The sequence below is a fragment of the Hemitrygon akajei genome, chromosome 11 (assembly GCF_048418815.1).
Source record: "Hemitrygon akajei chromosome 11, sHemAka1.3, whole genome shotgun sequence".
Lineage (NCBI taxonomy): Eukaryota > Metazoa > Chordata > Chondrichthyes > Myliobatiformes > Dasyatidae > Hemitrygon > Hemitrygon akajei.
In genome coordinates, this window is record NC_133134.1 from 109,823,510 (window position 1) to 109,841,242 (window position 17,733).

Consider the following 17,733-nt stretch of genomic DNA (forward strand, 5'->3'; position numbering starts at 1 on the left):
GTCAATTATGGATAACTCTGAACATACTCTACATAGCACCATCCAGAGACAGAGAAGCAGTTTCAGCGACAGGTTACTATCGATACAATGCTCCTCAGACAGGATGAAGAGGTCAATACTCCCCAATGCCATTAGGCTTTACAATTCTACCGCCAGGACTTAAGAACTTTTTAAAAGCTATTATTAATGCTTTTTGAGATAGTGATTTAGATGCATATCATATTTTTTACTGAGTTAAGTATTGTATGTAATTAGTTTTGCTACAACAAGTGTATGGGACATTGGAAAAAAAGTTGAATTTCCCCATGGGGATGAATAAAGTATCTATCTATCTATCTATCTATCTATCTATCTATCTAGGCATGTGAGGAGAAGGAATACAGGGGTGTCAGAGTTGGGAATTGAAAAGAGTGAAGGGGAGCAGCGAGAAATCACTGGAAGTTCAAGAAATTGATGTTGATGCCATCAGGTTGGAGGCTACCTGGATAGAATACGAGATGTTGTTCCTCCAACCTGAGAATGGCCTCATCATGGCATTACATGAGGCCTCACTTAATGTTAGACATAGTGCACTGAACTGAACTCAGTGGGAGTGTTGGTTTAGACATTGCAGTTAACCTGGAGAAAATGAAACCTTAGTTCTGACATGAAGTAGAACACCAACATAGTTAATACACCTGAACCATCAATTAGCAGTCAAGCCCTTGTGCAATGCCGAATTGATGACATCGCTGTAATTCACAAACAAATATTTGAGCCAACATACTTCGCGGGAATCTCCATGTAAACAGAGTGAAAGTTTCCCCAATGGTACCACTCAATGGGATCATGAAGCTCTTACAAGTTAGTTGCTGGATTACTTGTTCTGAATGCCGGTACATGTTTTTGGAGGTTTCGTGAAATTTGTTCGACTGCACGCTCAGCTATTCATAAATTCACTTCTTAAAAGTTTGCCCACTACACCTTGCAGTAATAATCCACTGCTCCATTGATCCAAACTAAATTTAAGTGCACTACTGGCCTGTGATATTAATCCCCTGCTAACGTATTGCACAAGAAGCATGCAACAATCTTTTACACCGACAGAAAGTACAAATTACAACATTACCTGGGTCCAATGAACTGTCACTTAGTAATAGCACGCTGTGATCTCCATATCTGTTTTCAGGGCTTATCTAATGCAACCTTCAATCCCCCTTCAAGTTATTCTGCTTGTGCCTTGGAAGATGGAATGGAAAGGATGTCTGATTTTACCTGCTAACCGAGAGTAATGGAGTCTAAACCGTTTAGCTGCACAAGTTGCAGACTCAATTGTGGAATTTGTAGTTACACTCCCAAGGGGTACTTTTGCCTATGCAATACTGCAAGGCAAGTGAGAGAGAGAGAGAGAGAGAGACAGCAACACATTTTATATATCCAACCTCTAACATTTAAATTCCCATAGGATTATGATGCAAGAATGTTACATGTTTTTTTTCCCTCAGATGCCTGGATCATAAATTAAGGAATTAAACTTAAAATTACTGAATGACAAACACAAAGATTCTGCAGATGCTGGAAATCCAAAGGAACACACACACAAACTACTGGAGGAACTCAGCAGGTCAGGTAGCATCTATAGAGAGGACTGAACAGTCAGGACTGAATGGTATTTTCTGTGCAGTGGTTAACTTGTCTTAAGTATATGATAAATAATTGATTGTGATAAAATTTAAAAGCAAAGCAATTAATAACATGGTTCAGAAACTAGATCCACAATGTTAAATGGTGTTAGCACAAACAAGAGAAAATCTGCAGACACTGGAAATCCAAGCCGCACGAACAAAATGCTGGAAGAACTCAGCAGGCCAGTCTGCATCTACGGAAAAGAGTGAACAGTCGACACTTCGGGGCGAGACTCCTGATGAAGGGTCTCCACATGAAACATGAAGTATTTACTCTTCCACATACATACTGTCTGACCTGCTGAGCTCCTCCAGCATTTTGTGTTGTTAAATGGTGTGAACTGAAAATAGACACCAGCAATTTTAATCCTTCAGAACAACCAACAGCACTGTACAGCTACACAGTATCCATCTCAGATGTCTTGGGATAGTTTCAGTTGAACTGGGCTTGAGTACTACTGAAGCATCAATTTAAACTCCGGGAGGCAGAATTGGGAATAATGCATCTCCAACAATTGTCAGACCCCCGCATTCCCCAATACAAAGGGAGACCAAGACGATTCACATGTTCCGACATGACACCTACCTTGTGAATGGATGGAGGAAGGGTGTCGGTCTGAGGCAAATTTTACCACTATTGTAACAGATGAGTGTAAAAGGTCCAGGGAGAGGGAAGCCTTGAGAACCAGCTTATACTTTTCAAAATCATCTGAGTCCAAGGAGGTGAAATCTGGTAATGATAAGCACACACCAGCCCAATTTCATATGTTCCACTCCAAAATTTGGCGGGGTGGGGGGGCCCTTCCCTGACTTGAGACGATACTCGGGAAGGAAGAGAGAATAGAGGGGATCGGGAATGCATCACAAAATCACTCTCCTCTCTCCCCAGGATGCATCAACCTTACTGGACATGGAGAATAAATGATCTTAAAATTATTCCCGCATCTGGTGAATTGAGAGCGCGCAGAAGCACCAGTAAGGCCAGTGACAAACTCTGTAAACAGATCCCATCAGTGTACAGTTCTGGACATTAGGATGAGGAATGATCAAATCCTCGGTGTGTGCAAGGTGATGTGAATAGGGTCATGAAGTGTGAATGAAGATGGGTTGTTATCCTTCGAGTAGTGTGGTCAAGGGGAGATTTAAAGAGTTAGATAGAGGAAATAAAGACATTTTCTTCTTTGGCAGAAAGTTACAGGAATCAGAAGACAGATACAAGAAATTTGCCAAAAACAGTGTCGGGATTTCACTTATACATAGACTCATCTCGTCAAGCTTCAATACCTGGGTCTTCGTACCTCTTTCTGTAACTGGATCCTTGAATTACTCACAAGGACGGTTTGGAACCTTATCTCCTCCTCACTGACCATTGACATAGGTGGCCCTCTTGCTCAAATCTCTCGAATACATACAACTGCATGGCTAAGCTGAGCTCGAAAGCTCGATGTATAAATTTACTAATGACATCACTGATATTGGAGGTTGAGAAGGTGGTGTACAGGAGTGAGGTAGGTCAGCTGGTTGAGTGGTGTCGTAACAACAGCCTTGCACTCAATATAAGCAAAGCCTTGGAACTGACTGTGGGCGTTCGAAAGGGGAGTTCAAACAAACACACAACAGTCCTCATTCACGGGGCTGTGGTGGAAAGCGTGAGCAGCTTCAAGTTGTTGGGTGTCAACATCTCACAGGATCTATCCTGGGCTCAGCACATAGATGCAATAAAAACGACAAATCACATCAAGTTGAAGGAGATTGAGCCCACGATCAAAGACTCTGACAAACTTCTACAATGCAGTGGGAGCATTTGGACTGTTTGCATCATAGCCTGGTATGGAAACTCTTTTGACATCTTGATCCTCAAGCAATTTTCCCCTCGTGCTGCAATCGAAATTGTGGACTTCTTTCTAAGTGACAAAAGCTTGAGAAATCAGTAAGGGACTTGTCAACCTTTATTGTGAGAGAATGCTGTCTCCATTCTTGAAGATGTTATGGGCATATTCTCTAACGTAGCCTCCTGGATGTGGAAGAGAAGATTCACATCCAGTCCCAGCAAGGCTGGGAGCACTGTACTGTGCCACAACAGTCTGTCACCTGCCCACTAATCCAAAGCCACAGCCATTCGCTGCCTCGCACCCTTGCCCGGCCAGATGCCGAGGGAAGCTAGAGTCAGAACACAGGATATATAGATGCAAACGCTAGCAAATGCAAGAGCTCAAGGAAAGGTTAGATGAAATTGTCAATCCTGTCATCTCCAGGTCTGTGCCTATCCCTGCCTCCTGGGATACACGTCTTCCCATCTCCATCTCAATGTTCGCCAGATACAGAGGCACTCAGCTTCTGGTGCTTGTCAGTGTGTCTGGGTCACACACACACACCAAACTCAGAGAGTCTGTTTTTCTCAGTCCGTATCAGCTCTGTATTTTTGTCTGCATGTATCGGACAGATAGACAAAGACACACAAACAGACTGTTTGTGTGTAGGGGCAGTAACTGCACATGTGGGCCATTTGACAAATCTTGTTGAATTTTTTGAAGAGGTTACGAGGAAAGTTGACGAGGGTAAAGCAGTGGATGTTGTCTATATGGACTTCAGTAAGGCCTTTGACAAGGTTCCGCATGGAAGGTTAGTTAGAAAGGTTCAATCTTTAGGTATTAATAATTAAGTAGTAAAATGGATTCAACAGTGGCTGGATGGGAGATGCCAGAGAGTAGTGGTGGATAACTGTTTGTCAGGTTGGAGGCCGGTGACTATTGGTGTGCCTCAGGGATCTGTACTGGGTTCAGTGTTGTTTGTCATTTCCATTAATGATCTGGATGATGGGGTGGTAAATTGGATTAGTAAGTGTGCAGATGATACCAAGGTAGGTGGCGTTGTGGATAATGAAGTAGGTTTTCAAAGTTTGCAGAGAGATTTAGCCAGTTAGAAGAGTGGGCTGAACGATGACAGATGGAGTTTAATGCTGATAACTGTGAGGTGCTACATTTTGGTAGGAATAATCCAAATAGGACATACATGGTAAATGGTAGGGCATTGAAGAATGCAGTAGAACAGAGTGATCTAGGAATAATGGTGCATAGTTCCCTGAAGGTGGAATCTCATGTGGATAGGGTGGTGAAGAAAGCTTTTGGTATGTTGGCCTTTATAAATCAGAGCATTGAGTATAGGAGTTGGGATGTAATGTTAAAATTGTACAAGGCATTGGTAAGGCCGAATTTGGAGTATTGTGTACCGTTCTGGTCTCTAAATTATAGGAAAGATGTCAACAAAATAGAGAGAGTACAGAGAAGATTTACTAGAATGTTACCTGGGTTTCAGCACCTAAGTTACAGGGAAATATTGAACAAGTTAGGTCTTTATTCTTTGGAGCATGGAAGGTTGAGGGGGTACTTGATAGAGGTATTTAAAATTATGAGGGGGATAGATAGAGTTGACATGGATAGGCTTTTTCCATTGAGAGTAGGGGAGATTCAAACAAAAGGACATGAGTTGAGAGTTAGGGGGCAAAAGTTTAGACGTAACACGAGGGGGAATTTCTTTACTCAGAGAGTGGTAGCTGTGTGGAACGAGCTTCCAGTAGAAGTGGTAGAGGCAAGTTCGGTATTGTCATTTAAAGTAAAATTGGATAGGTATATGGACAGGAAAGGAATGGAGGGTTATGGGCTGAGTGCGGGTCAGTGGGACTAGGTGAGAGTAAGCTTTCGGCATGGACTAGAAGGGCCGAGATGGCCTGTTTCCGTGCTGTAATTGTTATATGGTTATATGGGTACCTCTGCGTCCAGATACTTCAGAATGGTCCTTGCACACATCAGCAGCAATACAGCCGTGCCTCAGAAGGGAGAGGAAACTGAAGTGGAGGGCAGAAAACAACTTACTGCTCGGTGCTGAAAATGTTAAGTTCCTCAGCTATTTTGATGGGAGTGAAACTATAAAGCAGCAGCGAATAACCTTGCCGTCACAGCTGGGGCTGACAGTTATTTTGACAGCAGAACTGCTCCGCTGAAATGCTCCCTCAGGCCCCCTGCAATTATCTGTTACCCTGTAATTTTGGGTTGCCAAAGGAACTTGAAGGTAAGAGGCCAGAGAGCATCAATCACCCTGGTGGAATTACCGGCAGCTCCCTGGATGTTATAGTCCTGTCCTTCACAAGCATTGCTTCCCAGTCAATAGGAATGCACAGGCAGAAGGAATCTGCAGTTCCAAATGCCCTAATAAATGTTATAATACAAACCCACTGGCAAGATACAGTTCTATATTTATATGGTATTTTTCCACAGACTAAGTAGTACAAAATCTCTTTGCAGACAATTAATTACTTTTAAAATAGTTACCATTATATTGCAGATTGCTCAACTGAAAGTTGCATATAGCAAGCTCCCATTAACAATGAAGTCATGACCAAAAATAATTATTTTGTTGATCTGGTTAAGGGACAAATATTGCCCTAGACACTAGGAAAACAATTTTTTTAATTCCACCCCACAACACAGCATGACTTCTTTTACATCCACCGAAGAAGTGAGGTCTCATTTTAATGCTTCCCCCACCCATGACAGTGTAGCAACCCCCCAGTTTTGCATTAGATATCAGCTTGTAATACTGTTGCACCTTCCCCACGCAGGACTTGAACGCACAACCTGAGTCGTCTATTCAACAACCAAGGGCGTACCACAATTCAGAATGTTCTATTCACTGGGCACACAGGCATTTTCCAGGAAGACCCAGATGCTGCTGATTGGGGGGGGGGGGGGGGGGGGGGAATTCACCAATTGCTATGACCTGCAACTCAGCAGCTTCCTTAGCTGGCAACCACTACCTCCTAAAGAAGAGATTTTATCTAATATTCTCTGGAGGACCGTGAACTTTTCCATCTTCAATCCTTGGTCTGACCCAAACCCCTTACCCACATTACCCCACCATTAACAGGCTCTATACTGAGCTGCCCACGCCTTAAACTCTAGAATTTCTTCACCAAAACCTCTCCACCTCTCTTCCTGCAAAACACTCTCTAAAATCTACCATTATGGCTCAGCTTGTAGCCACTTGTCCCCTATAGCTCAGCTCATTTTTCCAGTTGCACTCACTTAAAATACTCGAGGTGTTTTAAAAGCTTTATGTAAACACAGAATACTGTTGCTCAATATGAGCTAATCCACGACATGCTACCGTCATTATACTTGTATGATATACATCCCACTCTCCAGAAACGAGTGTCACCAGCAGCTGCACAGTGGGTGGACAGAACACATCCCTTTTCCAAGGCAGAATGGATTGCTGATAATGAGCAGTGGAATTACAGTGCGAGAATATGAAGATACGGATCTTTGTTCAACTGCACAACGGTTTAGTGTAACATAGAGGCTGTAACGCAAAGATTCCTGTTTCACCCGCTACCAGGCAGAGCCTTCTCACCTTGTTAAAGTCTTCTGAAGTGGCTCTCATTTCCTTCCACGTTTTGTTGAGCAGCTGGATGCAGATGCAGAAGAACTCCTCGAATGCTCGGTCGTGGGTGAAAAACATGGGGTGGTACTCATTGCAACCTTCGTTAGCTACATCCACAAAACAGCAACAATCAGACACCAAAATACTTTTAAAACATGTTGCCTGTGCACTGGCTTCACTCAATTAGCTCCTCTCAAATAACAAAAGGTCTACAAAGTTAAATTCGATAAGCATAAGAACGGGTGTGAGAATTCAAGTTATTTGGCCTGATTTATGCTGTCTGCTCACAATGAGCTTCGGGTCTTGCCAGTGCTGAACGTTGTTTCTTGTTATTGTGCCTCAAGAGGGAACACGATGGTGCAAGTGATTGCACCAGATCAAGCTATCCTGCATTGTTCTAGGCTCAAGTATGCAAAGGTGGCTACAGAAAGTGGTGGAAGCTAACACGGAGGTGAGTACAATCCATGGCCACAGTCTTCCAGCACCAAACTGGAAGCCCCGAGTGGTGGTGGAGAGGAAAACTGATCTACTTGCCCCCAATGGTTGTGGAGTTGGCATAAAGCATTGGGAAGTACAGCCATGATAGTTAAAGCCAGGAGCCAAATGCAAGAACCTGGATCCAGCATCACAGGAACGACACGAACCTCAATGACGTGGTGAAGGCCAAGCTCCATTATCAGGCACGAGCTACTCAATTTGCCATTCTTAACACTCACCCGGTCACCGTCTCCACGAATGAAGGCACAAACCAAATGTTGTCCCATGTTGCCTTTCACTTTCCTCAAACAGTAACATTTGCTGCAAGCCTTTCACCAAACTTCAGTACAAGCTATTCAACCAGAAACAAAGCACCTCTCTGGAAATACACTGACCTGCTGGTCAAGGTGGAGCAGAAGTCCTCTTCACGACTCCCTATCCCTTCATTTTTAAATCTTGGGGTTTTAGCTGAGTAAGCATGCAGCCCCCTACTCTCCCCACTCCCCCTCTTCATAACTAACCTGGTGGCTTCCTTCATTTGGGGCACCCAACAACTCTCATCCCCTCAGACATTAGAAGAGCACGAGGAGGGGATGACTCACAGTCACTTGCCTGAACAGCCTCAGCACAAAACCAGATGGTGACATTAATTCAGATGAGAGTTGGGGTCTGTAAGAAGCGAATAATGAGGCACAACTACTCTGAGCCAGAAAGGGGACAAAATAGTTTCAGTAACAGCTCTCTGGAGGGACAAGCACAAGTGCAAATTTCGTTGTGGCAGACCCGGAGGAAGATGTCAATGCACAGCTGGTCAGGATATTCAGTATGCAATGTCAAAGAGAATCGAGCGAGCTCAAGTACCAGTCTTTGCAAGACTTCGGGCAGAGCTTAACAGACCCCATTTTCTAGCTTGGAAACAGTGGTCAACCACTCCCATTAACACATGTTGATCCAACCGTCAGACAGCACCTGATAGATGGTATCTTACCTTCCATTGGTGAAGCAGTGAAAGTTTAAACTCCTACAGTAAACACAGCTTGCCTGACATTGGACAACAGTGCTCAAGGGGCTCGGAGGTGGTCACAGCACTCCAGCTATCTGTCTACAGACTACAATAACTACTATGCAGAGCCCCAGAGAATGGCAGTGGCTCTGTGGAAACTGCAGCTCCTTCTCAGGATGAAAGCATTTTAGATACTATCACTGCCTCCCTCTCAGTGCCCTTGCTGCTTGGATTAGCCAAAATCACTTATGCAGAGTAGAACCAGTTATATGCCAGACAAAGTAAGACCAGAGCTGCTCGAGTCTGGCCTCGAGGGCGTTCAATAACTCCTCAGCAGCTTTGGGACAGCTACTGGGAAGGATAACTAGGTCGGGCAAAAGGCATGCACAATGAGTTTGAAGAGAATGCATATGAGGAATTGGTTAATATATATTAGGACTTCTTTTATTTGTAAAATGTTTTCGATGTTACCTCATGTTGCCTTTAATTTTGGTATTGCAATTAAACATATTTTGATACATCAGGGAGGGACTTTATACAGCTTAGTAAATGAGGGACTGGAAGTAAATTTGGTGGAACAGAGTTAGAAGACTGGTTCAGGACAGCCTGACCCAAGACTAGCCATCTATGTTGCCTCCTCCTTTCCTTATATAGCCAATTATTCACCTCTTCTCTACCAGCAAATGCAGAGCCCTCATAAACGAGGTTGTGACTTGTGCTGTACCCCCATCCTGCTGGGGCTTCCATGGCTTACCTGGGTGGTTCAGGTATGAGAATCATATAGTCAGGGAACTATATAGTACAGAAACAGGCCCTTCAGCCCACTATGTTCTTGCTGGCCTCATTTGCCCATCTACATTATTCCCATTCACCTAAATTAGGACTGTATCCTCCCAACTCTTTACTGTTTGTGCTTCAATCCATTTACTGAGTGCACGTTGTAGAGGTGTGTGAGAAATGAGTACCGGAGTTAAGAATAATGGATGAGATGCAGATAGTGAGCTGCGGTTTGGAAGAGTGTGGAGCGACAGGGTGTACGCTTACTAAGTTTGTTTCTACACATTTTATTTCTCTCATTTGTTCATATTTCATACATAAACCAGCTGCCTTCCGAGGACGTGGAATTTTTTTGAGTGTTAATGCAATGCCCCAAGGCAGTTTGTGTGCAAGCTGTGGTCCCCTAACAAGGAGGAGGCCTGCCATGCTCTCGGCACTGCAAGTCTGCTGACCTCTGGCTTGTGGAGTCTGATGAGGAAATGGCAGACGTTTCATGTGGAACTATAACTACATCTTATCATGCGTCCCATCAAGTTCGGGATTCCACAACTCTGCCTAGTGGAACGTGAATATACACCAATTCCTCTGGGGAATCTGCCCACTAGAGCCATTCCCAACAGACCAGTTATAGGAATATTCGTCTGAATGGAGAGGAAGAGCTGCAAAGGAGAAAGGTAACTATTCAGTTTTTTTTGCTGAAATAATAGTTTTTATGTTAATTTTTATCAAGTATATTTTAACTTTTTTTAAACACAACCTTTTTTCCTCTTTTTAGACATTGCTTCATCTGCTGAATGTTTCTATTTTTAAATATTTTCATTTTAAAAGTTTGAAATAGCCAGTGATTTAAAAAACAACTTTGATTAACAGATAGATTAAAAGAAGCACACACAAGTCCTCTCTCAGGGCTGGTCAATTACTCTCTTACACTTGAGCATCCCAGATTCATAATTCTCATCTTTAAGCTCATTCATGTCTTTATTCCTAAACCACTGAAAACATTCTCCATTCTCTGCTTTTAGTAACATGCCCTTCAAGTCACTGAAATTTCTGTCTCGATTGTCTCTGCCTCTTTCTCCTGTGAAACCAAAGCTTTTCAACTTTGCCCGTGCGTGCAGTATGTGGCTCATGGACTATTTCCCACACGCTCTGGGCAGCACAGTGACCACCTCATAGCTCCAATAACTTGGGTTTGATGCAAACCTCTGGCACTACAGAGTGGAGACTGCAGATTTCATCCACTGCGTCTGTATGGGTTTTCTCCCAGTGCTCCGATTTCCTTGCACATCCCAAAGCTGGTAGGTTAATTAACTATTGGAAAAATTTCTCTTTTGTGCAGGAGTAGCAAATTGAATCAGAATTGATGCACAGGAGAGAGAACAAGTTACAGAGTTAGAGGCAAATAGGGAGGGGGAAAAGGGACTGATAAGACAGCTGCCTCAGGAAGCATCAACTTGAAAGCCTGAATAGCCTTTTTTAAGCGATTACAATGATAAGACAAGGCAGGGAGGGAGTATGCCTTTTCAAAACTGGTAATCTAATGTTGCTTTTAAGAAGAATGTCCCAGGATTGTGACCATGCGAAACACTCAGTTCAGATTTTCTTTCGGTGTTAAAGACACTGCATACGTACAGGCCTCTTGCTGAGACTGACTGCACTACAGTCTACTACCATTTCAAAGTCTACTGACTCCGAGTAACACTTACGCAGCTCTCCAACCTGCAGGATTTCACACATCATCTTGGTCAGCTCAATGCTGCTGCGTCCGAAAGGACATTCGTGTTTGTCCTCCCGACTGCTGTTTTCCAGGACGATCTGCAACCAGACGTTTCATACAGTGAGTGGAGCATGAAAAATGTAGCGAACACTATGGGTCAAGTCCTCCGAACAAACGCTGAATCAATTTCAAGTTGAAGTTGACCCTGCTCATCCCAAAGATCTCCAGGATTGACGGTTATCATTGACATGATCAAGTCTGATATAAGTACATCAGAAATAAGAGTAGGCCCATTGATTCCCCACAATAACTCACAGCTGATCTCCAACCCTAAGTCCACGTCCCTTATCTCACACAGTTCCCTTCATATTGAAAAACCTACTGGGCTCATACTTCAAAACACTCAGCAATTGAACCTCCACTGCCCTCTGGGGAAGAATATTACAAACATTCACCATACTCAAGAGTCGAGAGATTTATTTCAGATTCAGTTCTGTGTGGCTGACATCTCTCTGGTTCTAGACATCTCAGCCAAGAGAAACATCATCCATGTATCTACCCTGCAGAGCTCCGAAAGAATTTTGTTTGGTTTAATGTCATTAATAGATTGTCCAATTGACGCTATTTGTAAGATCAGTGAAACTGATTGGTAGAAGATGAACTAGAACTTTTATTTATCTTATTTTAGGATCCTCAGTTACACACTGCAACAAATCAGTGTGCAGCGTTATATTTGACTAGTTTTTATTAGCTCACTTTTAAATAAAATTGTCTTGATTTTACAGAAAATTTTAAAAGAACATTAAATGTTATCTTTTGATAATAAGAAAAAATGGAAATTTTTGTATTTCACACATTCAATGATGCCAGCAAATATATCCGTTGATTTATGCACTGCACTATGTGAGAAACTTGTGAAATGGAAGACTGAATATGTATTTTCAATGCCAATAGTTGGAAAGGGAGTAAACGGTAGCCAGGATGTTACCAGTCCCTTCTGCCACTATTTTGATTAGTGACACGGGATCTTTTACAAGGCATCCTTGGTAACATCTCACCTCCAACAGCACTGCACTCTCTGAATTTTTTCAATCCATTATCCTAGATTTATCATCAAATCACTGGAGAGAGAACTCAACTCTTGATCAGTGACCTGGAGATTACAGCAATGGGGCATCAACCCGGTCTGACACAAGCTCATTGGTGAACTCGGTGCGGACCCTATTGCTCTCTGCTACAGAAATGCTTTGGAGTCAACAGCAGTCAACAGTGAGCGATTGCCCTGGATTTTTTTTTGTGATCGTAAGACCCTGTTGGTCATCGGTAATGTAACATACTGCAAGTCCGTATACATATATATACATACACGCATACGTATATAGAGTGACCGTATGTCTCATGTGCTCTATGTACTTTGTGCTGTGCATGACTATTGTTACTGCGTTTTGTACTTGGCCCTGGAAGAACACTTTTTTTTTGCTGTATACACGGGTATTCATGTATGGTTGAATGACAATTAAACTTGAACTTGAAATTGATTGAAAATTCTGCCCAGCCCAGAGGAGCAAGAGGTACCATCTCCTCGTCCTCATGGTGCACGCTGTTGCAGTTTGCCTCAAGCCATCTGGGCTGAAGAATAGGAGACTCAGCCATTCGATGAAGCCGCTTGAAAATGCACAGAGTAGAGGGGAAGGGAGTGGGGGTATGCAGTCACATAGCAGCTGAGCAGACCAGCTGCTTCTCAAGTTGTCAGCAGATTCCTGTCCCCTATAATCAAACTTTCAGGCATAAAGTTGGGGAAAGGAGGGAGTGCATTGGGTCTTACCCTGATGTACATGTCCTGATGGACCTTGGCCAGATACAACATGTTGTCCAGTGCCAACATTCCAGGAGGAGTCTGGGTGAAGTCCAGGGCCGGATTGACATGATTCTGAGGATACAAGGTGAAGGAGCCTTATTAATGTATAAATCTTGAATTCTTTGTGAGAATTTACAACGTTAACTCAGACCAGTTATGCAATACCGGAAGACAAATATTAGGAGCACCACTCACAACACACACAGTGCTAGAGGAACTTAGCAGGCCAGGCAGCATCTATGGAAAAGAGTAAACAGTCAACATTACAGGCCGAGACCGTTCATCAGGTCCTGATGAAGGGTGTTGGCCCAGAATGTCGACTGCTTACTCTTTTCCATAGATGCTGCCTGGCCTGCTGAGTTCCAGTGTGTGTGTGTGCACGTGTGTGTGCGTGGGGGGCTTTGGATTTCCAGCATCTGCAGATCTTCTCGGAAAAGGTAGGAGATGTTTATCACTCCAAATAAACAGTCCGTCACTCTTGAATGATGAGCTGTGGAATTCCATCAAGGAACAGCTGGTCTGGCTGGGATGGAGCTTACCTGACTCACAAGGAGAGTGCCGCATTGCAGTAATTACAGCCAGAATGGTCTCTACTAGTTTTGTCTGCTTAAGTGGTTCCCCATGACTGGTCTGGAAATCTAATCTAGTTGACCAGGTCTTGGGCAAGATTGGGATGGGGATGAATCATCACAATAGTAAGGACTAGGCTGATTAAAACGGGAGTCTTTTCCTGTTAGTTGTTAGGAATAGAGAGCTATGTAAATTAGTTTGGAAAACACGAGCGAGTTTTTTTTTGTTTTGAGAACAAACAGCACAGGGCTAAAAATATGCAAATCTTCTGTATTGATAATTGGATGTATTGAAGTAAAATAAATAGAAGGTGGAATTTCTGCTCCTAATGGTCTAGTCAGACGTTCACAACCCGTGGGCCACAGACCCCTGGGTGAGCGGTAGGGGTCCATGGCTTAAAAAGGGTTGGGAAGCCCCTGGTCCGCTGCAAGTGTTAGAAAGTGAATTTATGCGTGGATCAGCCTCAAATGTGATCTCCTGCAGCAGAACTCCAAGAGCAAAGACCTTTCCGCGGATCCTAGACCAACTAGGGATACATAATTTCAAGACAAAAGGAGAACTGGCATGGGGTAGGGGTGGGAGAATTGTTTGAACCAGCTCCAACCAATGCAGCTTGTTTCCTGAAATGTGCAGCTCACTTACACAGTGATAAAGTAGCATCTTCCAGCATAAAATTAACAGTTTCAAATAAACAGCAAGTTGAGAGGGAACAGCGAGGGCCCACAAAACAGGAAGACCGTCAGCTGTGCTCCTGGGTTAAGACAGAGAGGGAAGGCGCTTATTTACAATAGCTGACTGCAAATGGACTCAATTATCCTAGCATGGATTCGGACTGTATTATTTTCCATGAATGTTCTCACTGACAGCCTCTGCAATTTCGATTCACGTTTGTAAATGGAGATCACGAGGACTCAGTGCGACAAATTCCCTCACAGTTCTGCACAACCGTGTGCGCACATGAGAGGCACTTCGCTGGCTGTCTATGTGCATGTGGCATTTGAAATGGTCTCTGTCTCTCCCCATCTCTGTGTGTCTCTACTCAATTTTTAGTCTGCAAGTATGCAGTGGTAAAGTATTCCATTTGTCAGCTTGCCAGTAACTTACCATTATCCTCTGTTTCAGGAACAGTGAATAGTATTACCTCCTCACCTACAAGTCTTAAATTGCCTGAATGGAGTCACTGAGTACGAGGAACACACACCACTGTGCCTCAAGTAATACAATGGTTGCTCGTACCACGAATCCCAGCATTTTGTAATCCCTTGTGTACATGGCTTTGCGCTTCTCAAGGCTGCTGCTGCTGTTGGGGTCATATTCAGCATCAAAAGCAATTTTTCGAAGTTCAAATATGATATCCCTTTGTGACTGTAAAACAAAACATCAAGGATGTTACAGTGGGTCTACCCCAACCTAGGAGAGAAAACATTCGCAACACAGGTGGTCTCTGACACTGTCAGCTCTGGACAACAAATCCATAGTGTATTGGACACAATAAATCTCAGAGCAGGTTGTTAATGGTGACAGAGACAAGGTTACACATGAAACACAATCAGTATGTGGATAAGACAATAGTTCGATTACAGATATCAGAATGTGCCTCAATTCCTAATGATCCCTTGCTACAGGAGTTGTGTGAGCTGAACGGACGTTCACAATGTTGTACCACTGTCTAAAAACGGGTAAACCAGTAATTCAGGCCAGAGCAAATTGGTGGAAAAATTATTGGAGCAAGACACAAAAACCTGGTGGACCTCAGTGGGTCAAACACCATCTATGGAGGGAGCAACATGCACAAAATGCTGGAGGAATTCAGCAGGTTAGGGAACACCTATGGAGGTGAGTCAGCAGTTAATGTTTCAGCTTGAGACCCTTCATCGGGGCTGGAAAGGAAGGGGGCAGAAGCTAGAATAAGAAGTTGGGTGGGGAAGAGGGGAAAGAATACAAGCTGACAGGTGATAGGTAAAACCTGGTGGGAAGGGAGAGAAGGCGGGGTTGGTGGGATGAAGTAAGATGCTAGGAGGTGATAGGTGGAAGAGATGAGAGGTTGAAGGGGGAAGAGTCTAGGAGAGGAGAATGGACTGTGGGAGAAAGGAAAGGAAGAGTGGCGTCAGAGGGAGATGATGGGCAGGTGAGAAGAGAAGAAGGAGTGAGAGGAGAACCAGAAAGGGGATTAGAAAGAAAACAGAATGGGGAGGGGGAGAAAATACCAGAAGTTAGAGAAATCAATATTCATGCTAACAAGTTGGCGGTACCCAGATGGAATATGAGGTGATGCTCTCCAACCCAAGTGAGGCCTCATCATGGCAGTAGCCGAGGCCATGGGCAGACATGTTGGGATGGGAATGGGAGGTCAAATTGAAATGACTGGGCAATCCTGCCTTTTGTGGCACATGGAGTAAAGGTGATAGACTAAGTGGCTCCTCAGTTTATGTCCAGTCTCACCAATGTAACGGAGACCACACCGGGAGCACTGGAATCAACAGATGACCCTGACAGACCCACAGGAGAAGTGTCACCTCACCTGGAAGGACTTTTGGGGGCCCCAAGGGAGACAGTGTACAGGGAAGTTGTAGCATTTGTTATGCTTGCAGGGGTAAATGTCAGGAGGGAGAACAGTGGGGAGAGACAAGGAACAAGGGAGTCACAGAGAGAATGATCCTTGCAGAAAGCAGAGAATGGGGGGGGTGGGGGGGAGAGAAAGCTGTGTTTAGTGGTAGGATCCCTTTGTGGATCGTGGACGTTAAGGAGAGTGATGTGCCTGGTACGGTGATATCCATAGAGGGAAAAAGTTCCACATATACTGGATTTAGGCAAATTGTTGAATTCAGTTCTGATGGGCAGCTTTGAAATTACAAATTAGAAAAGACAAATTAATAGGAGAGTAGATTAATTGAAGGCAGATTCGGAGGAAGATCCTGTTTGACTAACTTGGAGATGTTTTGAAAAGGTCGAGGCAGGGTCAGTGAGGGTAGCACATTTAGCACAATCTATATTAAAAAAATTCAGCAAGGCTTTTCACTAGAGCCCACATGCCAAGCTGGACAAAGGGCTCTTGGGATACAAGGGGTGAAATTGCATGTTGGATTCAAAATTGCCTCACTGGCAGAAAGTAAAGGGAATGCCTGCCAAGCGCTTTTATGACAAGGCTTTTTAACCAAAGAAGTTCTGCTAGGCTCAGTCTGGCCTGATGTATATGGTAACGAGCTAGTCTTCATGAGGATTGACAAAGAAGTTTTTATGTGATACATAATTGGCCATGTGATAGATAGTGCAAAGGAAAGCCTTAGACTGCAGGAAGACATCGATGATCTGATATGTCTGGCAGACAAAAGGCAAATGAAATCCAAATGCATGGCATAACACAAGGGAATCTACAATAATCGGGATCTGAAGCAAAGTGAAGGAACAGAGGAACTTGAGTAGACAGGCGTACATCCTTAAAAAGGTAGCAGTATTAGAAGGCAGTTAAAATGACATTTATATGAACATTCAAAGTTGGAGCAAGAACAGGCCCCCTGGCACCTTGAATGCACTCTTCATTTAATAAGGTCATGACTGATCTGACTGTAACTCAATTCTACATTCCCACCTATCCGCGGAGACCTTTCCAGAATCCCTTCTGTATCCCTCTCACCATTTAGTTTACACACTTGTGTATCCTGCCAAAATGGTTAATTTCACTTTTCCTACACATATTATTTATTTAGTCAGGATTGTATCCAACATATCTGTATCCATTCTACAGCCCCCTTATGCCCTCTTCACAAATTACTTTCCTACCTATAAAAACAGAGGAACACTGTACAGATCTAAATGTTGACTTTGCCTGAATGCCTCAAATTTTAAGTGCCTGGAGTCATTCACTTAATTTTAGCTTCTAATATTTTCCCAAGGAACCTGTTATGTTATTTGGCTTGGAGCTTCTTGCTCTTTGGCTTCCTTCTTTTTAAAATAAAAAAAAACATAGGATAAGATGTTAATATCCCTTGTGCCAGTGGGCCACGAGCACTTGTTCGAGACGGCCTTGTTGCTGGGAGTGGCACAGGATTGACACGCAGGAGCTTTCAAGTGGGCACCCTCCTTCCTCGGAGTTTCATCGATTAGCCCACTAGAAGGCTCGACGTTGACTTCTGGTCTTAGAGTCACCCCCTGTTGTGACTTCCCATTCTCTTAATGCTATCTTGGAGCTCAGGAGAGGTCTTTTCATTTGATCCAAAGCCAGTGACTG

At 43.6% G+C, this 17,733-nt stretch overlaps 1 protein-coding gene across 7 annotated transcripts in view; it reads right to left on the minus strand.

The window, feature by feature from the left end:
- LOC140735898 (engulfment and cell motility protein 2) overlaps positions 1-17,733 on the minus strand; it is a 200,809-nt gene that overhangs the window by 23,451 nt on the left and 159,625 nt on the right. For all 7 annotated transcript variants that reach the window (XM_073061487.1, XM_073061485.1, XM_073061486.1 and 4 more), the window contains 4 exons: positions 14,742-14,870; positions 12,903-13,007; positions 11,067-11,175; positions 7,074-7,210 (listed from right to left, as the gene is read on the minus strand). In XM_073061487.1, the coding sequence (XP_072917588.1) occupies positions 7,074-7,210; positions 11,067-11,175; positions 12,903-13,007; positions 14,742-14,870 (480 nt within the window). The remainder of the gene's footprint in view (positions 1-7,073; positions 7,211-11,066; positions 11,176-12,902; positions 13,008-14,741; positions 14,871-17,733) is intronic.